The following is a 19,557-nucleotide window of genomic DNA, read 5'->3' as shown; positions in this document are numbered from 1 at the left end:
TCAGAGCATAATGTACCCAGGTGACTAGACAAAGCACTTAAAGCTGATTGGCTAAGATATTGGCTTGGCACTATTCAGTTCCCCACTGTTCTGGGAGAAAGGAGCATAGCAGGGTATTGTGGTTTTGTTTAAATAGAACATAAATCATTAATTCAAGCAGAATGCTCAACAAGTATTGAATTGTAAGTAAAAGGCTGTTCAAGCTCCCAGGCACGTAGAGTCTATGAACCTGAACTCAATTTCACCTTATGATCAAGATGGAGACTTGGAGGCAAAACGGCTTCTGATGTGCTAAGAGCAATAGATAGGTGGTGTTGGCAGAGGAGCTACAGTTATGCCAGGGACTAAAGTAGTTCTCAACGGAGGGCCTATAGAGTTTAATCAGGTTACAATCACAGCTCTGTGTGTGTGTGTGTGTGTGTGTGTGTGTGTGTAATAATTAAAGAAGATGTTATGAATTTGAGAGGGAATTAGGGGAAATGCGAAGAGTTGAAGGAGGGAGATGGATAAATGGAAATGAAGTAGTGACTTTTCAAAACATAGCTTTAAAAGTTTGGTAAAATGATAGGTGGATAAAAAAGGGAGGTGGGCCTGGGAAAGTTGAAAGGAATGAATATGTGATCAAACCAGGTTGTCTGAAACTCTCATAGAAGTAGTAAAATTTGCTTTAAAGAATTAGCAATTAAAAATAGGATGAAGAGATTAAATTCACAGTAATTTTGGCTTCATTAACTTTGACTCCTTGATCTTCACATTGTGTATATGTGTTCCAGCAAGGTCTGCTGCTTTGTATTTAATTAATTGCTTCCCGCCCCCCCTCCAATTCTGTTTTAGGAGCAAACTCTCACATACACCAAAATGATTCTGTGTAACCTTCCCTTCCAAATTATCCCTGATTGCCCAATGAATGCATACACCTTGTAGAGCAGAGATGAGATAGGTAGAGCTAAGGTTCACAGGGGTATGGGGGGAGAATAGAGGAGGAGAGGAGGGAGGTGACTTGGATCAGGCTATACAGTGATAAAATTAAAAAGGAAAAGAAGAGAGAGAGAGAGACAGAGCAGCAGCAGCAACAGCAGCAGCAGCAGCAGCAAAGAGAGATGGGAAGAGAGAAGGAGGAGGCAGTAATACAGAGAGAGGTTGCAGAGAAAGAACAAGCTTGACACAAGTAAAGATAGAATGAGCCAGAGAATGAGAAGGAGCCAGAAGATTAGAACATACTACCAATGTTAGTGCGAGGTCAAACAGAGCAGTTCAGTCAGAATATGAGAGAAGCCAGAATGTATGAATAAGCTTGGAGAGGATTTTGATCCAGAACAGCTGAGTTGAATTAGCAAGCCAGAATTCAGAAAGAACTAGAAATGGTGGGCTTATTCAGCAGTAAGTATCAGAGGCTAAAAGCATTCTAGACTGTCAAGAGCCATTGAGGAAGTTCAGTGTGATGTACTCTAGAATTGCTTCCAGTCTCTGACACCCCTTATTTTCTCTGCTGCTACATCTCTCAAAAACCTGGCATGATGTGAACCCTCACTTTCTGGGTATATACCCACTTTGATAGAACAAACCTATAGGATCTTTATGAAGACGCACTGCTGTTTAGATGAATTGATGACTTCATAATTCCTAGTAATGATTTTATAGTTTCCCTGATTTGATTCAAACAATTTTAGAAGTTAGATAGATGATAGAAAGTGTATAGCTACAATAAATACCTTTGTGGACCTCCAGCTGCCAAGTATGCACATCTCACTAAGAGACAGGCTTGAGACAGATTTGTGGTTTCAGATAAGCTGTCACTCTAGAGATGGCACCACAAATCCTGCTACGCATCATAAATATAGGCAAGATGGTTTGAACTTCCCATGAACTCAGAAAATAATGGGACTACCAAGAAATGTCTTACAAACCTCAATGTCAAAAAATACAAACTGTTTCACTGTAATTCCTTATACCTTGTCAGTTTATGACATAAAATGCTTTGTATCTTGGAATGTAAGACTAGATAAAGAACTGCTTGGCTTAGTACCAAAACATGTCATCACTAATATCCCTCCCACTGTGGCGGTTTTGTCTGTCTCTGTGATAAATCCTTTTGACTCTGAGGTAATTCTTTCTCTCACATAGAGAGCTTTTGCTCAGGGTATGAGACGTGCAACCAGGACAGGAAAGCTTCTTGGGGCCATTTGCCTCATCTGTTCTCTCTCTTGAGTGTTTGTGTATGTGTGAGTGCGCTCTCTCTCTCTCTCTCTCTCTCTCTCTCTCTCTCTCTCTCTCTCTCTCTCATGTGTGTGTGTGTCTGTGTGTGTGTGTGTCTGTCTGTCTCCCTCTCTCTGTCTCTGTGTGTGTGTATGTGTGTGTGTCTCTCTGTCTGTCTCTGTGTCTCTGTCTGTCTGTCTGTCTGTCTGTCTGTCTGTCTCTCTCTCTCTCTCTCTCTCTCTCTCTCACACACACACACACACACACACACTTCTTATTCCCATGTAGATTCACAATTTACCAGACTCAGGGACCCACATCAGCCCCCTCAGATAAACAGGCAAACTTTAGCCTACCGAGACATCCAAAAGAGGCCATTTCACTCTCCAGCTGATCCCTAGATCACAGGGCCTCATTAAAACCCTGCTACCACTTGGATTTTCAGCTACAAGCCTTTTCTCACAGCTCTGACTGCAGAAAAAAAAGTAGTCAGTAAGTGTTTCTCTCAGTTTCAGTGCAGCTGATCCTGAGTCACTAGGGAAGGAACCCTTGTCACTCGTCCCTCTTCCCTGCTTGCAGTCTCCAAATTTAAAAGGTGTCTGAATTTAGGTATAGAACATGAGAAAGAGAAGTCAGTCATTGTGTGATTGACCCCTACTCTACATCTACCTGCCTCAGTTTCTCCCCTGGCCCCTTCAAAGCTGGATTTTGACACTAGGCCTAGATTAGATAGTACAGAGGCTAGAAGCTTCCAGGACTAGGTCTAGGTTAGCAGACAGAGGCAAATAAAAGATACTTTTACAAGCCCTAATTTACATTTTTGCTTATTTTGGCCGCTATAACCACAAAAACAAAAACTTTGGGAGGTTGTCAATATCTTTTAAGAGTATTCTAAGACAAAACTCCTGAGAATAGATCTAAAGATTATGTTTTATTGTCTTATACTTAAAGTAATTATGTCTCTTGCCTGGCTGATCTGATCACAATGCATGGGTTAAATGTTACAGAAAATACATTCTTAACAATGGATTTCCAACTATCATGGATTATTTAGTAAAGGAGATATATTCTGTGAAATGTTTTTACTAGACAATTTTATCACTGTGCAAACAACAAAGTGTGTATGTGTACTTACATAAATGGTGATGATGGCATATGACAATCATTTGGCATGGTCCATTGATTTAGTCATGAGATATAACACAACATGAAATATATATGAGCTGTTACAGGTGTGACATGGCACACTATTTTACAGAAACAAAACCAGAAATGGGAATATACTCTAAAGGCTAAAAGTGTAGGACAGCAAATACATATACCAGCACCATCACATCTACCAGTAACACAGAACTTGTTAGCATCATTAAGTAATAACTATTGTCATAATTATAATGTTGTAATTTTATCACTGGGTTTACACCAGTATTGCCACAAACATGGATTATGTTCCATTACAACTTAACAACAGCTAAACCAGTAACCCATAGGATTGGGTTTGGCTCCTTGGTAACTAAAGATCTGTAGTTAAGATTTCTCACTGTGATGCAACTGCCTACTTAGTGTCTCCATCAATGCATGGAAAGTGTCTTATGACTTTTGTTTTGTTAATATTAAAAAAAAAAAAAAAAAAAAAAGCAAAAAGCTTTAGGAACTTGTTTCCATGTGGGAAAATGGTATTTGGAGAAACCAAAGCCTATGTTTCCAGGCCACAGCCAATCATATTTGGCTCTAGAATAAACTCTTTTTCTCTTTGAAATGAGAGCTGTATTGTCGTGTGAACAACACTACCTTAGTTCAGTTCAGTATCATTTTTCATTCCACCCACTTCCCCTCAGTTTCTTCTTATACAATTATTATGAGTGCTGAGTTTGGGGTATAAGTCAAGGAGGATATAAATCCAGCTTTGTGAAGATCACTTAGCATCCACAAGGCCCTGAGTTTGGGCTTTAGCACCTCAAAAATAAAACAAAATGCCAGATCACCCCTCCCTACCCCCCATACAAATACGTCAAGAGATCTGCATCTTACACAAAACACAGAATTTTTACAAACCCTCACAGAATTTGTTCACTTAAAGCCCCCTCTTCTCTCCTAATTCTTAGTCTGACTTCTGGTAGCTGTGGTGTTTGAGTAATGGAGTAGTTTGCTGCTGCTGAGGCGCCTTGGACCTAGCCTTTTCCATTGCCTGGGTAACTCTTCCACATTTTCAGCTTCTCGGATTAAAGGCTCTTTGTCATCGGATTAGTAAATACTTAAGCACCTTTACTTTCTTACTTTCTTAAAGTCTTAAAGTCTCAGATCAATGGCAGAAACAGAGTCTGAGAGCCATTTGAAGCTGTGATGCTCCTTTTCTCTCTTTTCATCTTTTATCTCCTTCATTTTTTTCTAATGTCAACAACTACTTTTAAAGCTCACCACACAACTTATTTGTGAACCATTTTATGTTTCATTACAGCAAATTTTAACTAAACACAAGAATTAACACTCAGAACTCTTCGCTGTTCGTATTATTGGGGGCGAAGCCTGAATTTTGGCACTTTCTTAAAGATCTAAATCATAAAGCAACACACTTGCTCAAGACTTTCGTGCCCCCGGAAGTAAAAGCTTGTGACCCGGGTCAAAGGCAGGAAGCACTTCCGTTTCCGTACAGATCCAACAACATGGCGGACGCCAGGGAGAAAAGTACCGGTGGCGGCAAACGAGGCTTGAAGAGGAAAGCCGCCGCTGAAGAACCTCAAGAGGCTGCGGTCGCGAGCGATGGGGCGGCGGAGAGCGGGGTGCAGCCCCCGAAAGCGCCTGCCTTCCCTCCGGGCTTCAGTATCTCGGAGATTAAGAACAAACAGCGACGCCACTTGATGTTCACGCGGTGGAAACAGCAGCAGCGAAAGGTGCGGGCGGGGCTGGGGGCGCGCGCGCGCGGTGTCCTGTCGCGGGATGAGCTTGGCGCGGGGGTCCGGTCCTTGCTTACTCCTTGTGTCGCACCCCTTCGGGAAGCGGACGGCCCTAGAGAAAACGACCCACCCTCTCGCCTCCGAAGGCGGAGGGCTCCGCGCTGGGCTTGCCCAGCGTTGGTTAATGTCCAAGTGTAAATTCCAGATCCCAAACTCGGCTTCTCTGACTCTTTGAGAAGCGGTGGCTGAAGATAGTACTGTGAAATGTCTGTAATAACCACGTTTGCTCTCTGCGGCTTTGCGCTTGTAAACAGAAAAAACCTAGACACACTTGAAAGGCTTGCCCAAGACCATAAGGCTCATTTGTGTCTACATTTCAATTTGGGGGAAAAAAAATCCTTATTACTGCACACCTAGAAACTAACACATGATGTTCTTTTAATTTTCATTTGCGTTTCTATTACTGGAGGGCTTGACTGGATCTTTTTTGTAAGTGCTAGGCCCCTACTGGAGTTCATATGATGGACTTGTTACCTACTTTGGTTTTCAGGTATGAGGGAGGAGTGTCCTAGAAGAGTTTTGGACTGATGGAGTTTGTCAGACATTTTGTCTGGAAGTCAGGGGATACCGTGTATACCAAATGAGAACTAACCATGTTTGCGGCTGCCTATTGATCTAAAAGCTTGCTTTGGTTATAAAATATAAGAATAACTAGTGGATTGATTATCTTATTGGAAACGTCCTGAAAACTCATCTCCAATTTCTGTTTATTATTAGTGTTTTCTAGGAGAATTAATCATTATAACCCTGCTGCTTAGGATGTATCCCCCGGAGCGGGGGGGGGGGGACACCTGTTAATATGTTTTATTAATTAGAGGTATTATAGCAAAAATTAAAGCTACTGAAAGTTCAAATGTTCAGATTTATGTTGATTTGACAAAAGCAAGTTCTGTGTTAAATACATCTGTCTTATCAGCCTGCCGTTTGTGGTTCACTAATTTAGCTATTAAAGAAAAATCTAAGCCAGGCATGGCGGAGCTCGCCTTTAGTCCCAGCACTCAGGCAGGCTGATCGCTGTGAGTTTGAGGCCAGCCTGGTCTACAAAGTGAGTCCAGGACAACCAAGGCTACAAGGAGAAATCCTGTCTCAAAAAACAAAAACAAACAAAAGTCACAATATACCTACCTCTAAATATTCTTGCATGGAAGAAGTTAGTAAGTTGTAATGCAAGTGTCCCCCCCTTACCCCCACCACCGAACCCCCCAAAAGAAAAAATCTATGTCTGGTTGGGATGGTAGTATACACCTCTATTCTAAACACTAAGAAGCTAAGGCTGGAGGATAGTCAGCCAGAAGCAAGCCAGACCTGTAAAAGGCTGTGTGTTTTCTTTAAAGCCAGGTGTCATGAAGCCGGGCGTGGTGGCACACGCCTTAAATCCCAGCACTTAGGCAGAGGCAGGGAGAGCACTGTGAGTTCCAGGCCAGCCTGGTCTACAAAGCAAGTCCAGGACAGCCAAGGCTACACAGAGAGACCCTGTCACAAAACAAAACATTATGATGACTTCTCAGTATGAGTTTGTGAAATAGCTGCTAGTTTCTCAATGTTGTTGTTTTTTAAATCTCGTTAGGAAAAGTTGGCGGCTAAGAAGAAACTTAAAAAAGAAAGAGAGGCTCTTGGTGATAAGGTAAGTAAGGTTTTAGCCATGTGATTTGTCTCATTGAGTGTTTCCTGATACTATGTTGGTTTCTTGTAAAATGTTTCAGATGTATAAAAATAATGTAACAAATCCCTTTCTACTGTTTACTCAATTTAGCAAATATGGTGGAAGCGCATTGCTTAGTCTCTGTTTCTCACATGCAGTTTACATTTCTCCTGTACTATACCTTACTTAGTACAGTGTGCACAAACAGTAAACACAGTAGTGCTGTTGGTGCTCAGGAGGCAGGGAACGCTCTCCTTGCCTTTGAGATGGCCGGCTCCTCCCTTAGGCTTGAGGGTTTAGCTCTTGTGACTTAAAGCTAAAAGAGCTAAATATTCCTGCATTGCTGCACAGCTAAATCTTTTCTTTTGTAAAAAAAATTTAAAGCACATGGTTCTTCTATTTTTATCTGATACAAGTATCAAGTGAGAATAAGGATTCCTGAGAAGGCAAAAATATTCAAACTGTACACAAAGGAAACATAATACTTTTTCCTGCATTGTCTAAATAGTATCAGTCTAAGTCCTGTAAAATCATCAATATTAGATTATTTTGACCTTCAGAATTATAATATATCGTGTAACATTAGTCTCTCTGAGACTCCTATAATCATGTCATTGCAGCAAATCTATTTGCTAGTCAACCGTTAACTTTATCACTGGCCCCGGGTTGGGGCATCACTCAATAGGTTTTCACCTGCTTTGAACACCCAGCCTAACCACAGCAGAAGTCAGCTTTTGGACTGAAAGGCGATTTCCTAGAATTATCTTGAAAGATTACCAGCAAGGCAGCTCAGTAAGGTAAAAGCACTTGGCAAACTGAATTTAGTCCCCGGAACCCACGAGGTGAAAGGACAGAGCCAACTCCCAAAGTTGCAAACCTTCAGCACACACCCAGCATCCTAATAGGGTATCCGCTCATATTTCCTTCATGTCACTGCATAGCATCCATGTGTTTTCGTAGTTCTGCTGTACGCCTTGTTGATCCCGTTTCTTGAGCTAAGCTGCGTGATAACTCTGCAGTACCTAGTCATGTGATTTACAGTGTGCTAGCAATGCCCTGCTGTAGGACATTTACTATATTGATGTTTGTTTCCATTCTGATGACCACCCCCACAGACCATAAATTACCCCGAACAGAATTACTAGGTCAGTGGGTAGACTTTTGTTACATTTCTGAATAGATTTCCGGAAGTATAGAAACAGACACTTGGGTTTGCACCGTAGTGATTTTTCTTCTGTTCATTTCCTTTTTACTGTTAGCTATTATTTTAGAAATGGATAATTTTTATGATTTCTGCTATTTATACTTACTTTTAAGTTGTTTCATTCTGTATTTACCATGTATATGTTTCTTTAGTTTATTTTTGTTTTGTTTCGTTTTTTTAATGATACGCAGAGGTTTATTATAGGAGTATGGGGGGGGGGGGGAGCAGGGAGCACCCCAGAGAGAAAGAGAGACAAAGAGAGATAGAGTCAGCAAGAGAGGAAGAGAAGACTGGGGGGGGGGGGGTTCTTTAGATTTTTAGGAGATAGTGTATTGCTCCATTTTGTCTCTAGGATTTATGTAACAGTAGTTGTGGTTTGAAAGAAGGACAGGTCATTTTGAGGTTATTTGAACTTTTGCTTCCCATCAGTAATGTAAAGTGGTAAATATGAAGTATTTCTAACACTGGTGCTTTCCATCTTACTTAGGCTCCCCCAAAGCCAGTACCCAAGACCATCGACAATCAGCGCGTCTATGATGAAACCACAGTAGACCCCAACGATGAAGAGGTAATGTCAGAAATGAGATCTGAGTGGCCACCCTTGGCGTGCTGCTGTTGAACATCATGGTGGTTGTAAGAGCCGATGCGCCCTTCTCCCCACCGCCTTGTTCCTGTTTCCTCTCACTGGCTTCCTCCCTCCTGGAACATTTGAAATGTCACCAGATAATGCCAGTCTGGGGCCCTGCATATATTACGTCATTTAGATCTTTCTTAAATACTGAAGATATAGTTTAGTAAATTTCGAATCTTTTCCATACTGGTTTTACACGTAAGACTTGTTAGAGTTACTCCTGTGCTGTGGCTTTTCTTTCAGGCACATGCACCTCTGAAGCTTGCTTTCTTTTGTAAAGGCACCGTTGATTTTTGGGGTAGCGGTTCTCCAGCCATAGCTTACCTAAACTGGCTTCTGATAATTTATCTGAATAATGGCTTCGTTTTAAATTTGTAAATGATTATTTCTCCAGTGACAGACTTATCTCTTGCTTTGTGTTTTAACTTTTGGGCTTCCTGGAACTTGCAGTGTAATGTTAAGTAACTAGAAAAGGCAGTGGGGTGTCCTTGCCTTCTTCCTGACTTGCAGAGTATGGCTGACACCGTCTCTGGTGCTTATGTCATCCGGGTAGGTCTTCCTTGTGGTCTAAAGACATCCCACTTACTCTGTTTCATCTTGCTGAGTAAAGAATTCTTTTTCTGAAAGTATTGAGATACTCCGTGTTTGTTCCACCTGTTACCTTTATGCATCTATGGCTTTTCTAATGTTAAAACTATAAGTATCTTGGGGCTGGAGAGATGGCTCAGCAGTTAATAGCACTGGATGTTCTTCCAGAGGTCTTGAGTTCAATTCCCAGCACCCACATAGCAGCTCACAACTGACACACTGCATACATGTAGGCAAAACATCAATGCAAATAAAATAAATTAATTTTAAAAAACAAAATAAAAACCTAAGCATCTTGGTTCCTGGGTACACCTGTCTGGTTATTGTGTTCTAGCAGCCGTTGTTTTGGATTGTTAATACTGGCTTAGAACTGATAGATATTTGAACTCAGGGTGAAGCTATAGTAATGTCTCCTTATGACTCCTAATAGGTGTTCTTTTTTAAAAAATCAAAACTTCATTAGGCAAATAAAACTCATTACGCATTGGGAAGAGCTGGACCCGTAGTCTATTCTAAGAAAACCCATTTGTTGATTCTAACATCTTCTTTTCATTGGGTTTTATCAGACTTGGCTGTTTTATCAGGCTAGTTTGTCATCCATCTCTTCCACTGAAGTTTGTGTAAGAACACGAATACCATACCTCTCACTGTCTGCTTCTTTCATTACTTTGCGTCTTCACTTCCCAGTTTTAGTTCTTTTGTTAGCTGTATGCATTTACAGTTACAGTGTTCTGTGTAGTTACTTGTCTATAAGTATTAATTACATTTTCTTGGTGTACTGATCCTTGACCCCATAGAAAATATCCCTTTGTACTGAGCAGTACCTTCTTGTCTGTGTTATACACATGGAACCCTTAAACGCTCTCAGGGACTCTCCACAGTATGCCTTTCCGTGCTTTGCTTTGAGGTTATTTGCGGACTTGAATGTAATATGTATCACTTGTCAAGAGCCTATGGTTAGATCTTGCTTTTTTGACAAGCCTGAGAAGCTAGATTTTTTTTTTACATCATCTGCCTTTTTCCCACCTCTCTGCATTTCTCTCTGTTCTTCTGTAGCTATGTTTCGAATGTTAATTTTTTAGTATGCGGTTTAAATTCCTCTTGATTTTCAGACCATGGTAGTCTTGTAGTAGTTGCCTCTAGAATTATAAGCTTGGAGCTTAGAGCTCAGCACTGGAAGGAAACAAGCAAAATGCCACATGCATCTTTAGTCATCGTGTGCGCTGTGAAGGAACATAACCCCGCTAACCATGGAGACGTGGTACAACCTTGTGTGCGCATTGGTTGTAGTCCGCTTGTTGTCTGTGTATGACCTAGTGTCGCAGTTACTACTTGACTTCATCTTATGCTGTACAAAGAAAGTGGAGAGTCTGGCCATAGAGTTCAGTCTTTCCTGTATACACAGCTTTCCCGTGTTAGCACCTGTTTCTTAGGTCCTCTGGGCCCGTCTTACCATCTTGTGTCATTGCCTTTCAGTTTGCAGGGTTTCCCTCTTGTTCATTGCAGATCTAACAGCTGCTGATTACCTCAGGGTTGATAACTGGAGAGTGTAAGGTTTTTCCTTGCAGTACATATTCAGAGCATATTTTGCAGCATGTTAATCATTATTATTCTACTCCTCTGTGTCGTCTCTTTAAGCTGGCTTGTGATCGGAGCAGCCTGACTTTACCGTGGTAATTAGGCTTGTCTTTCCTGTCCCTCTGGGGACTTGCTGAGCTTCTGAGGTTGGTGTTGGGGCTTTCATCAAGTTTGTCTTGTTAGCCTTAATTTTTAAATCCTTTTTCTACCTTCCTCTTTTGTCCTTAAGAGACTCCCTTCACACACTGTCAAAATGTTGGACACTAAGCCGCAGTGTCCCTTCTTTGCTGCGTTTCTAGGACAGCTTTCTCTGCTCTCCACACTGGATCATGTTGGCGTCCGTTGCCTTTCAGGTCCCGTGGCAGCCCACTCCGTTATCTGCTGTTTCGCCTCGATTATATGTCATACTTTGTTTTCTATTTACCAACGTTTGGCTGAAACTTAGACATTTTAGACAATACAGTGTTGTAGCTATAGACTGTAAGTTATTTAATTAATTTGTTTTGGATCTTTTTGTTTATTTACTTATTTGACAGGATCTCCTGTAGTTTCAAGCTCATGGCTGTCCCCTGCCTCAGCCTCCCTGGGATACAGGCATGAGCCACTGCGCTGAGCTGTAGTTTAGTTTTGTCTCTGTGGCTTACCTGGACTTCACAGTGTGAGGTCATTCTCTTCTGGATGGCTCGATGTCTGCTCAGTTCCTGTTGTGTTGTCTTTACCCTGCCTTGCTACTGACTGGCCCTGGTTTTATGATAGCCTGTGTCAGGTCTGTAGAGTACCGGGAGTCCCTCGGACGTTTCTCCCTCTGAGCTGTGTGTGTGTTGAGGAACGGCTTCAGAGTTCCACCCGTCCTCGTCTCCCTGCCTGCACAGTCGTGGGTTCTCAGGTCTCCCTCAGCCCCTGTGGGTTAGTGGGGACGCATCTCACGTTTGCCTATAGCTTGTACTTCAGAGCACCCCCTTTGCATCGGCCACCCCATTCCTACCCTAAACTAGGTTTGCAACCCTGGTTTGGCAAACCTGTGTTTTCACCTTCATCTCACCAATTTGGATTCTTGTCCTCTTCTGCTCCAGACTGCTGTTCCCATCCTAGAAGCTGCGACTGCTGCTCCTGCCAGCATGATGAGACCCGGAGTAGCGTTAGTCAGGACTGGTACTCTTGCCTGCAGTAGGCATTTGGCAAGAACACACGCATCTTAGTTTGTGCCCTGAAATTATTCTTGATACCTACCCAGTGTATACTTGTTTTGTGCAGAAGGGGAATTGGCCTCCTCATGTGAGCTCCTCCTGCGCCTGTCAGCTAACTGGCAGTCAAGCAACGCTTTAAAGTTCAGGCTCAGTGAACTGTTTGTTTAATGGAAAATGATCTCTCCTCTCTTCTCAGGTGGCTTATGATGAAGCCACAGACGAGTTTGCGTCTTACTTCAACAGACAGACATCTCCTAAGATTCTCATCACAACATCGGATCGACCTCACGGGGTAAACGCACTGATTGCTGTCATCCCTGAATTCTTTTGTTTTTTGGGTTTTTGCTTCTTTGGTTGGTTGTTTTTTTGTTTTTTGTTTTTGTTGTTGTTTTGTTTGTTTGTTTGTTTGTTTGTTTTTGTTTTGTTTTTTTGTTTTGGTCTTGTTTTGTTTTTCAAGACAGGGTTTCTCTGTGTAGCTTTGACTTTCCTGGACCCACTTTGTAGACCAGGCTGGCCTCAAACTCGCAGAGATCCATGTGCCTCTGCCTCCCGAGTACTGGGACTAAAGGCATGTGCCACCACCGCCTGGCTCGTCCATGAATTCTTATATTTAAAACAACAAAATTGTTCATTGCCTTTGATAGTGACAGTGATTAAGGCAAGCAGAAATAACTGGAGATGATGTAGGGTCACTGAGCACAATTGTTCAGGATAGTTTTGCAACCATAACATCATTGCTGGCTAACTGCTTGTTCTGAAGTGCTGTCCTGTCCTTAAGGCATGGTCAGCAACATCCTCAGCCTCTGTTCACTATAAGCCAGCAGCAACCTCCCAAGCTGTCCCAAGCCACAAATGTCTCCAGGTGTGGTTGGAAAGCTTGCCTCAGGATGACTGGCCTTTGGCACATGAGACGTCGCTTTGCTTTTATTCTTCCCCAGTCTTGCTCACTTTTGGTAACATTATCTTAGAAAGTCATTATTCCTGTCCTTACAAATCTGTCCTTATTCTTGTTATTTTGGGTAATTTTTCTTATCTTCTTACAGAGAACAGTACGACTTTGTGAACAGCTTTCAACTGTCATACCAGATTCACATGTTTATTACAGACGAGGACTGGCTCTGAAAAAAATTATCCCACAGTGCATTGCAAGAGATTTCACAGACCTGATTGTTATTAATGAAGATCGTAAAACACCAAGTATCCTTTGGACTTGTTTTTAAAGAAAATTTCTACTTTCCTTACCTGTTTTAAAACATATTTGAAAAAATAGGCAAAGGCTTCCTATCACTTTGAGAATGGATGGTTTTCCATAACATTGTATCTCTGTCCAAGATCCTGTAAGATTTTTTTACCTGAAAAATTTTATCAGACAAGTGTTACAGGTAAAACATTGCTGTAATGCTTAGTAAAGGATGCAGCTATAGCTACCAGTCAACTTGCCATAGTGACCCATCAGCTAACAGAACACTGTTGCAGGGACACATTGGGGGCGGAACTCAGAGGGAAGCCTGAGCCAGGCCTGGGGTGGGGGGGGGATGATGATTGAGGCAGAGGAAGAGTCATGTGTTCAGGAGGAACTGTGAGAGCGCTGGCCAGCTGACACCACATACCTCGCCTCAGGCTATCAGGGAGAGTGTCACTGCCTTGTTCTGAGATAGGAATCACGCCTGATTATGTGATGGGTGGAGTTTGGGTGCTGGTAACAGTGAAACTTTTTCTGAATCTCACATCTGAGGTCAATGTCATTGACCCCCAGGCTTTTCTGTTGAGATGAGAGGATATGAAATACATGTGGATATCTTCCTGTAGTTGCTGTTATTTCTTGAATGGCACCTAGTTTCAGTATCTAGGAGATGGCCAACTGGGTGGGTCAGATTAGTAAACAATTTATAAAAAACAGCAATAGGACGACGTTCTGTTCTGCCAGAGGACAAGACATTCTTTTTCTATCAGTGAACACTTGTTTTAATACACTATTTTTTAATCCATTTTTACAGTTTTCATTGTTTTTAATATAACGTAACTGTATTAGTTTTTCAGAAACCAAAATAAATAAAAACTAGCTTTTTAATGTGGCATTTGTTGACTAGGTTATAATATGGTTTAACTAGATTATTATAATTTTTTGTATGCCTCATTATTCCAGAAAAGAACTATTTTTAAAGTGATTGCTGCCTTTATAACTGCTTTCCCAAATGGCAAAGTCTGTTTTGATGATTTTAAGTTGTCATCGTCATAAAGCTGCCAATACTGCTGTAAGAAACAAGCATTCCCCAATTTAACAGTGTTTTCTCTTTAATATTTCCTATAAGCACACAGATGACATCATTTCTAGCTTTTGGAAAGCCTGTGTTGTCAAGACAAGTCTTTTTATCCTAAGCATTTATCATTCTGTTTTACCAAATGATCACACTGTGGGAGCAGCTTTCAGCCTCTTTATTACTGAAACAGGCACGCTGTTTGCAATGATTTTTGTTAGTTTAACAATACAATTTATGTAAAACCCCACCCACCCACCCAAAAAGTAAACAATTTATTTGGGAACCTGTGAATTCGGAATCTGTACTTTGCTTTTGACACAAGCCATGATTTAGTAGGAATTTTCTAGATAGAATTCAAGCTTTTACAGAGACTGGAGTAAAGTATTTTAGATCTATTGGTCTTCTTAATTTTCCTGGTTTTGAGAATGTCCATGCAGTAAGGAAGAGAATTACTTGGCTGTACTTGATGAAGTTGAACCTGTTGTGAGCCTGTAACTAGAAGAGCTCAGTGTTTGCTGTTAGCTTGTTTAGTAGACACTAATACCTGTTTAAAACCACATAGAACAACAAAACCACTTCCAGTACTGGGGTTAACAGAAGTTGGGGGGTGGCATTTTCATGACTCAAAACTGCTATTTAAGTGGTGAGCACTATGATAAGTTAGTTCTGACTACATGAAAAGGTGGGATTGGAAGCAGTCCTCAATGGAGAAGTAAAATACTGCAAGGGTTTGAGATAACTGGGGCAAAGATAGCTTTATTATATGTAGTATATAAGACTGTCTGAGGGCCTTCAGGTCTGGAAGCATTTGGGAAAACTGGGTATAAGAAACAATAGTTTGCACCTCCATTACTGTGTCAGACTAATGTCTTTATTCTGAACATGAGTCAACAATAACCAAATGGTAGGAAATTAGCTACTGCTATTGAAACTGTGGTATGTAGTTTTCCATTTGTCATTAGAAATATGGGGCACCCAGCTTAAATCCTATATAGCTAATTACTTAGAGAACCAAGGGCCAAATCCAGGCTTGATTCCCATCTGTTTGAGAAAGTGTACTCGGAAGTAGAGACTGCCAGCTGTAACCTTACTTTAATGGTTCAGGTAGAAAATGTCAACCAAAAAAGCCAGGAGACATTGTTGTATTGGTGGAAATGTTAAGTGAGAACAGTAACACCAGGTGGATGAGTGACAAGTTGAGAACTAATGGTGGCTGTATTGTTTTGTAAATCTTATGTTGTGTGCACATAGGTGTGAAATGGTTTTGATTAGGGCATAGTCTTAATTTTCTATTAGTATACCAGGACACCCTGACCAACTTAAAAGAAAGCATTCAATTAGAAAGCTTACAGAGAGTGGGCCCGTGACTGTCACTGCAGGAAACATGGCAGCTGGCAGGCAGGCCATGGCACTAGAGTGTCAGCTGACAGCTTACATCTTATCCACAAATTGGAGACAGCAGGGAGAGAGGGCAGTGAGGAGAGAGAGAGATGGGGTGGGGGCTATCTGGTGAGGCCTTTTGAAACCTCAAAGCCCACCCTAGTGGGCTTCCGTCCTTCAAGGCCACACCTCCAAATCCTTCCTAAACAGTCCACCAACTGCAAACTAAACATTCAAATGTATGAGCCTATGGAGACCACTGCATTCCAAGGTTGTCTTGAAGGCAGTAGATAAGAACTAAGGCCACATACTTAAGGGAGATGGTTTTTTAAGGGGTCTACTGTAGCTCCTCCTCCTGCCTTCAGGGCCTTGGGGGTTGAATGCACTGTTCACAGGGGTTGCCCAAGACCATCGGGAAACAGGTGTTTACATTACGGTTCATAACAGCACAATTACAGTTGTGAAGTAACAATGAAAGTAACTTCATGGTGGGGAGTCACCTCGACATGAGGAACTATATTAAAGGGTCACAGCATTAGGAAGATTGCGAGCCACTGCTTTAGTCAGTAAAGACAACAGCCAAAAATTCAAAATCCAGGCTGCATCCTTTTAAGTACCTTTTAATTTTGAAATTGGGTTGAAGGTGCCCAGGCACAGGCCTTGATCCTCTTGATTCAGTCTCTAGGTAGCTGGACTGCTCTGGGTCATCAGTGTCATCACCCCCCTCTCCCTAACTGAAAGCCCTTGTCAGCCACTGTCTTCAGTTCTGCTTGCTTATGATGTAACTGGGCACCAGCCATAACTTACTCATGGGAAAGTAAAGACATTATAGTACGTTGTGCCACAAGACTGTGAATGTCACTTTATTGCAGCTAGGACTGAGGCTTTTTGGCCGCTGTCCTTGCTGATAGGTCTTGTGTATTTAATTTGTAGTTTATAGCATCTAGCATAATCCTGTTCATTCTGGATTATGATTATATGCTAGTGGATTCTTGATCTTAATTCCTCATTAATCCTGAGAGCTTCTCTCTTAAACAACAGTAGCTTAACAGGAATTTGTGGTTCTGTTGGATGATACTACGTCTTACAAAGCATACAGGTGGAGGTAAACATACATATTAGTTGCATTTTGAATCCCATCCATTTTCCTTCTTGAGTAGTGGCCATTGGGTAGGTTTTGTTTTGTTCTTTCACTTTGAAAGCCCAGGATGTCCTGTTAAGAGTGATGCTATTTAATTGTAAAAACAAAAAAGCAAGACTATTCTAGATTAGTACATATTTCCTTGAAAGATTAGATGTGGTTTGACTTTGGTTTGGAAGGAAAAGTTGCATAACCCCGAAGAACAAATACATCCATCCACAAATTTATAACTTTTAGGTGCCCTCAAATGTACAGAAAGCAACTTGTTTATTCAATCTAATTAGGACTTAAGTTCCAGTGCAGTGTTTCTTAACTTTATGAACAGATGGACTTATTTTGAGTCACCTGCCAAATGGTCCAACTGCTCACTTTAAAATGAGTAGTGTTCGTCTTCGTAAAGAAATTAAGGTGAGCCTTATACATTCCTTAATCGACATTGATCTCAGGTTATCAGATTCTTAAAGATCTATTTGATTTTAGTTAATCAGTCTTCTGATGACGGGTTGTCTACTGAGATATTTTGTGAGACCATAAAGAATTCTTAGAATAGCAGTAGTCCTCATTACCATGAAATGTATTTACTTTGGGGTGTGTTCAATGCATATTAAAAATTAAATATATCTTTGTGGTTTTGATAAGCCACCTGTTACATATTTGTCATTTTAAAAAGTTTTTTTAAAGCCAGGATTGGTGAGTCTCTAACTGTAGTCCCAGAACATGGGGGCTGAAGCAGGCTCACTGAGTTTTAGGGAAGCCTGAAAGAAGAAATTGCAAGCCAGTCTGAGCTATGTGGAACCCTGTTCAGGCAGATAGATGGGTGGATGGATGGATGGACGGACGGACAGTCAGACAGAGATGGATGGATAGACAGTAGATGATAAGTAGGTATCTAACTTCTGAACCCAAAATATATTGTATGATTTTTCTAATTATCTTGGTATTGTATATTTTAATTCTTTCAGAGACGAGGCAAAGACCCCACAGAACATGTACCCGAGATAATTCTGAATAACTTTACAACACGGCTAGGTCATTCTATTGGCCGTATGTTTGCTTCTCTCTTTCCTCATAATCCTCAGTTCATTGGACGGCAAGTTGCCACGTTCCACAATCAGCGGGATTACATCTTCTTCAGGTTTCACAGGTGAGGGGCAGTCATGTAGTATATTCACTAGGAACCTGTATTCTGTATAACAAGTTCTTTAAGCTTTGCCATCGAAAATGGAATGAACCCAAGTGCTGTTTAACTTTTGTCTCTGAAGATACATATTCAAGAGTGAAAAGAAAGTGGGAATTCAGGAACTTGGACCACGTTTTACCTTAAAATTACGATCTCTTCAGAAGGGAACCTTTGATTCTAAATACGGAGAGTATGAATGGGTCCATAAGGTATGTGATTAGTTTACAAAGCCCATTTTAACAGTCTTTACTTACACAGTAAAATGTGTGATTTATTCTATGAGCTAGAAAGTACCAATGTGATATGGTATCTTGGCCTGCCAACTAACCTGGATTTGCTCAAGTAGCCCAAAGAACAGTGGTGTTTAATCAGGACCACTAATATCAGCCTGTGAATGGAAAACTCTAGGCCCAGACCCACTGTACTGATTAGCTTCTGGAGGCCTGCTCGTGCTGCTGCCGCAGTGTTTGACAACAGCACCATCTGACATTAGGAAAGCATCTTAAGCAAGAATGTCTGGAGACACCCTTCTCCCTAGTCAGCAGCAGTCCATCCTTCCTATTCTTACTTTAACTCTACATGCAGGCGTGAGCAGACCCCCAGCACATTTACATTAGACATGAGACTGACTGTCCAATCAGCACCGTCACTCATGAGCATCCAGGAAAGCCAGTCTTTACTGTCTTCATTGTCTTTTCTCCCCTTTAATTTTCAGCCACGGGAAATGGACACAAGTCGAAGAAAATTCCATTTATAAAGTACTAGGGAGTAGTACTGAATTTTACTGGACAAGCCTGATTTGAAAACTTCGTAATTTAACAAAACACCCTTTTCAAAATGGGATTTTTTTGTTTTGTAAATCTTGTATTTCAACAAATCGCCAAGTGCTGTGAATTTCTACCCCATATAGTAAATATAAATCAGTGTAATTTTGGTTGCTGTCATTTCGGATTAGTTGTGATTTCACTGGAATGAGGATTTAAACTAACTTTCAAAGAACTTGTAGGTTAGAAAAAATACTATGTTTAAGCATGATGTAATACAGCGGTCTTGGAGGCCAGGTTACCAGGATTTGGATCAAGGTTACAGTCACTGACATTAATTGATCGTTCCTGTTTACTTGCTCCTTTCTACCTAATTGCCCTGCACTGCCATACTTCATGCAGGCTTTGTCTCAAGTTCTCAGCTCTTCTTAGGGAACTCACTTCACCTTCTAGGCACAGCTGACTACACTACATAGGTTTTGTCTGGAATCGTTTGTTGCCAGTGTGAACCCAGAGGACAATGTCAAGTGCCCTGTGTCCCTTTCTGCCTTATTTAGTAATCAGGGTCTTTCATGGAGCTCATCATTTTAACCCACGCTGGTGGCCAGCAAAGTGGTCCTCCCAGGTGCTGGGGTTATAGGTGTGCACAGCATGCCCAGCCTCTGCATAGGTGGTCTTACCCACTACTCTATCTCCTTGCCAGTATTGGGCTATTTTAGAGCAATTCCTGTAAGTAACAGGATAGAAACTGGAAGTCTTCCCATCTTTGTTGTTTTTAAGACAGGGTTTATCTGTATATCCCTGGCTAGCCTGGACTCACTTTGTAGACCAGGCTGGCCTTGAACTCAACA

General features: G+C 41.4%; 1 protein-coding gene across 1 annotated transcript; it reads left to right on the top strand.

Annotated features, from left to right (window-relative positions):
* Positions 1–4,845: 4,845 nt before the first annotated feature.
* On the top strand, positions 4,846–18,999 carry Rpf1 (ribosome production factor 1 homolog). Its single transcript, XM_051165649.1, has 9 exons — positions 4,846–5,087; positions 6,718–6,774; positions 8,484–8,564; positions 12,177–12,272; positions 13,024–13,177; positions 17,088–17,170; positions 17,725–17,906; positions 18,025–18,151; positions 18,658–18,999. The coding sequence occupies exons 1-9, from the start codon at positions 4,860–4,862 to the stop codon at positions 18,697–18,699; spliced, it is 1,050 nt and encodes a 349-aa protein (XP_051021606.1). The 5' UTR covers positions 4,846–4,859; the 3' UTR covers positions 18,700–18,999.
* The last annotated feature ends 558 nt before the right edge of the window (positions 19,000–19,557 follow it).

The sequence above is a fragment of the Acomys russatus genome, chromosome 23 (assembly GCF_903995435.1).
Source record: "Acomys russatus chromosome 23, mAcoRus1.1, whole genome shotgun sequence".
NCBI lineage: Eukaryota > Metazoa > Chordata > Mammalia > Rodentia > Muridae > Acomys > Acomys russatus.
Note: the sequence above shows the minus strand (reverse complement) of the source record. Positions and strands in the feature narration are given on the sequence as shown.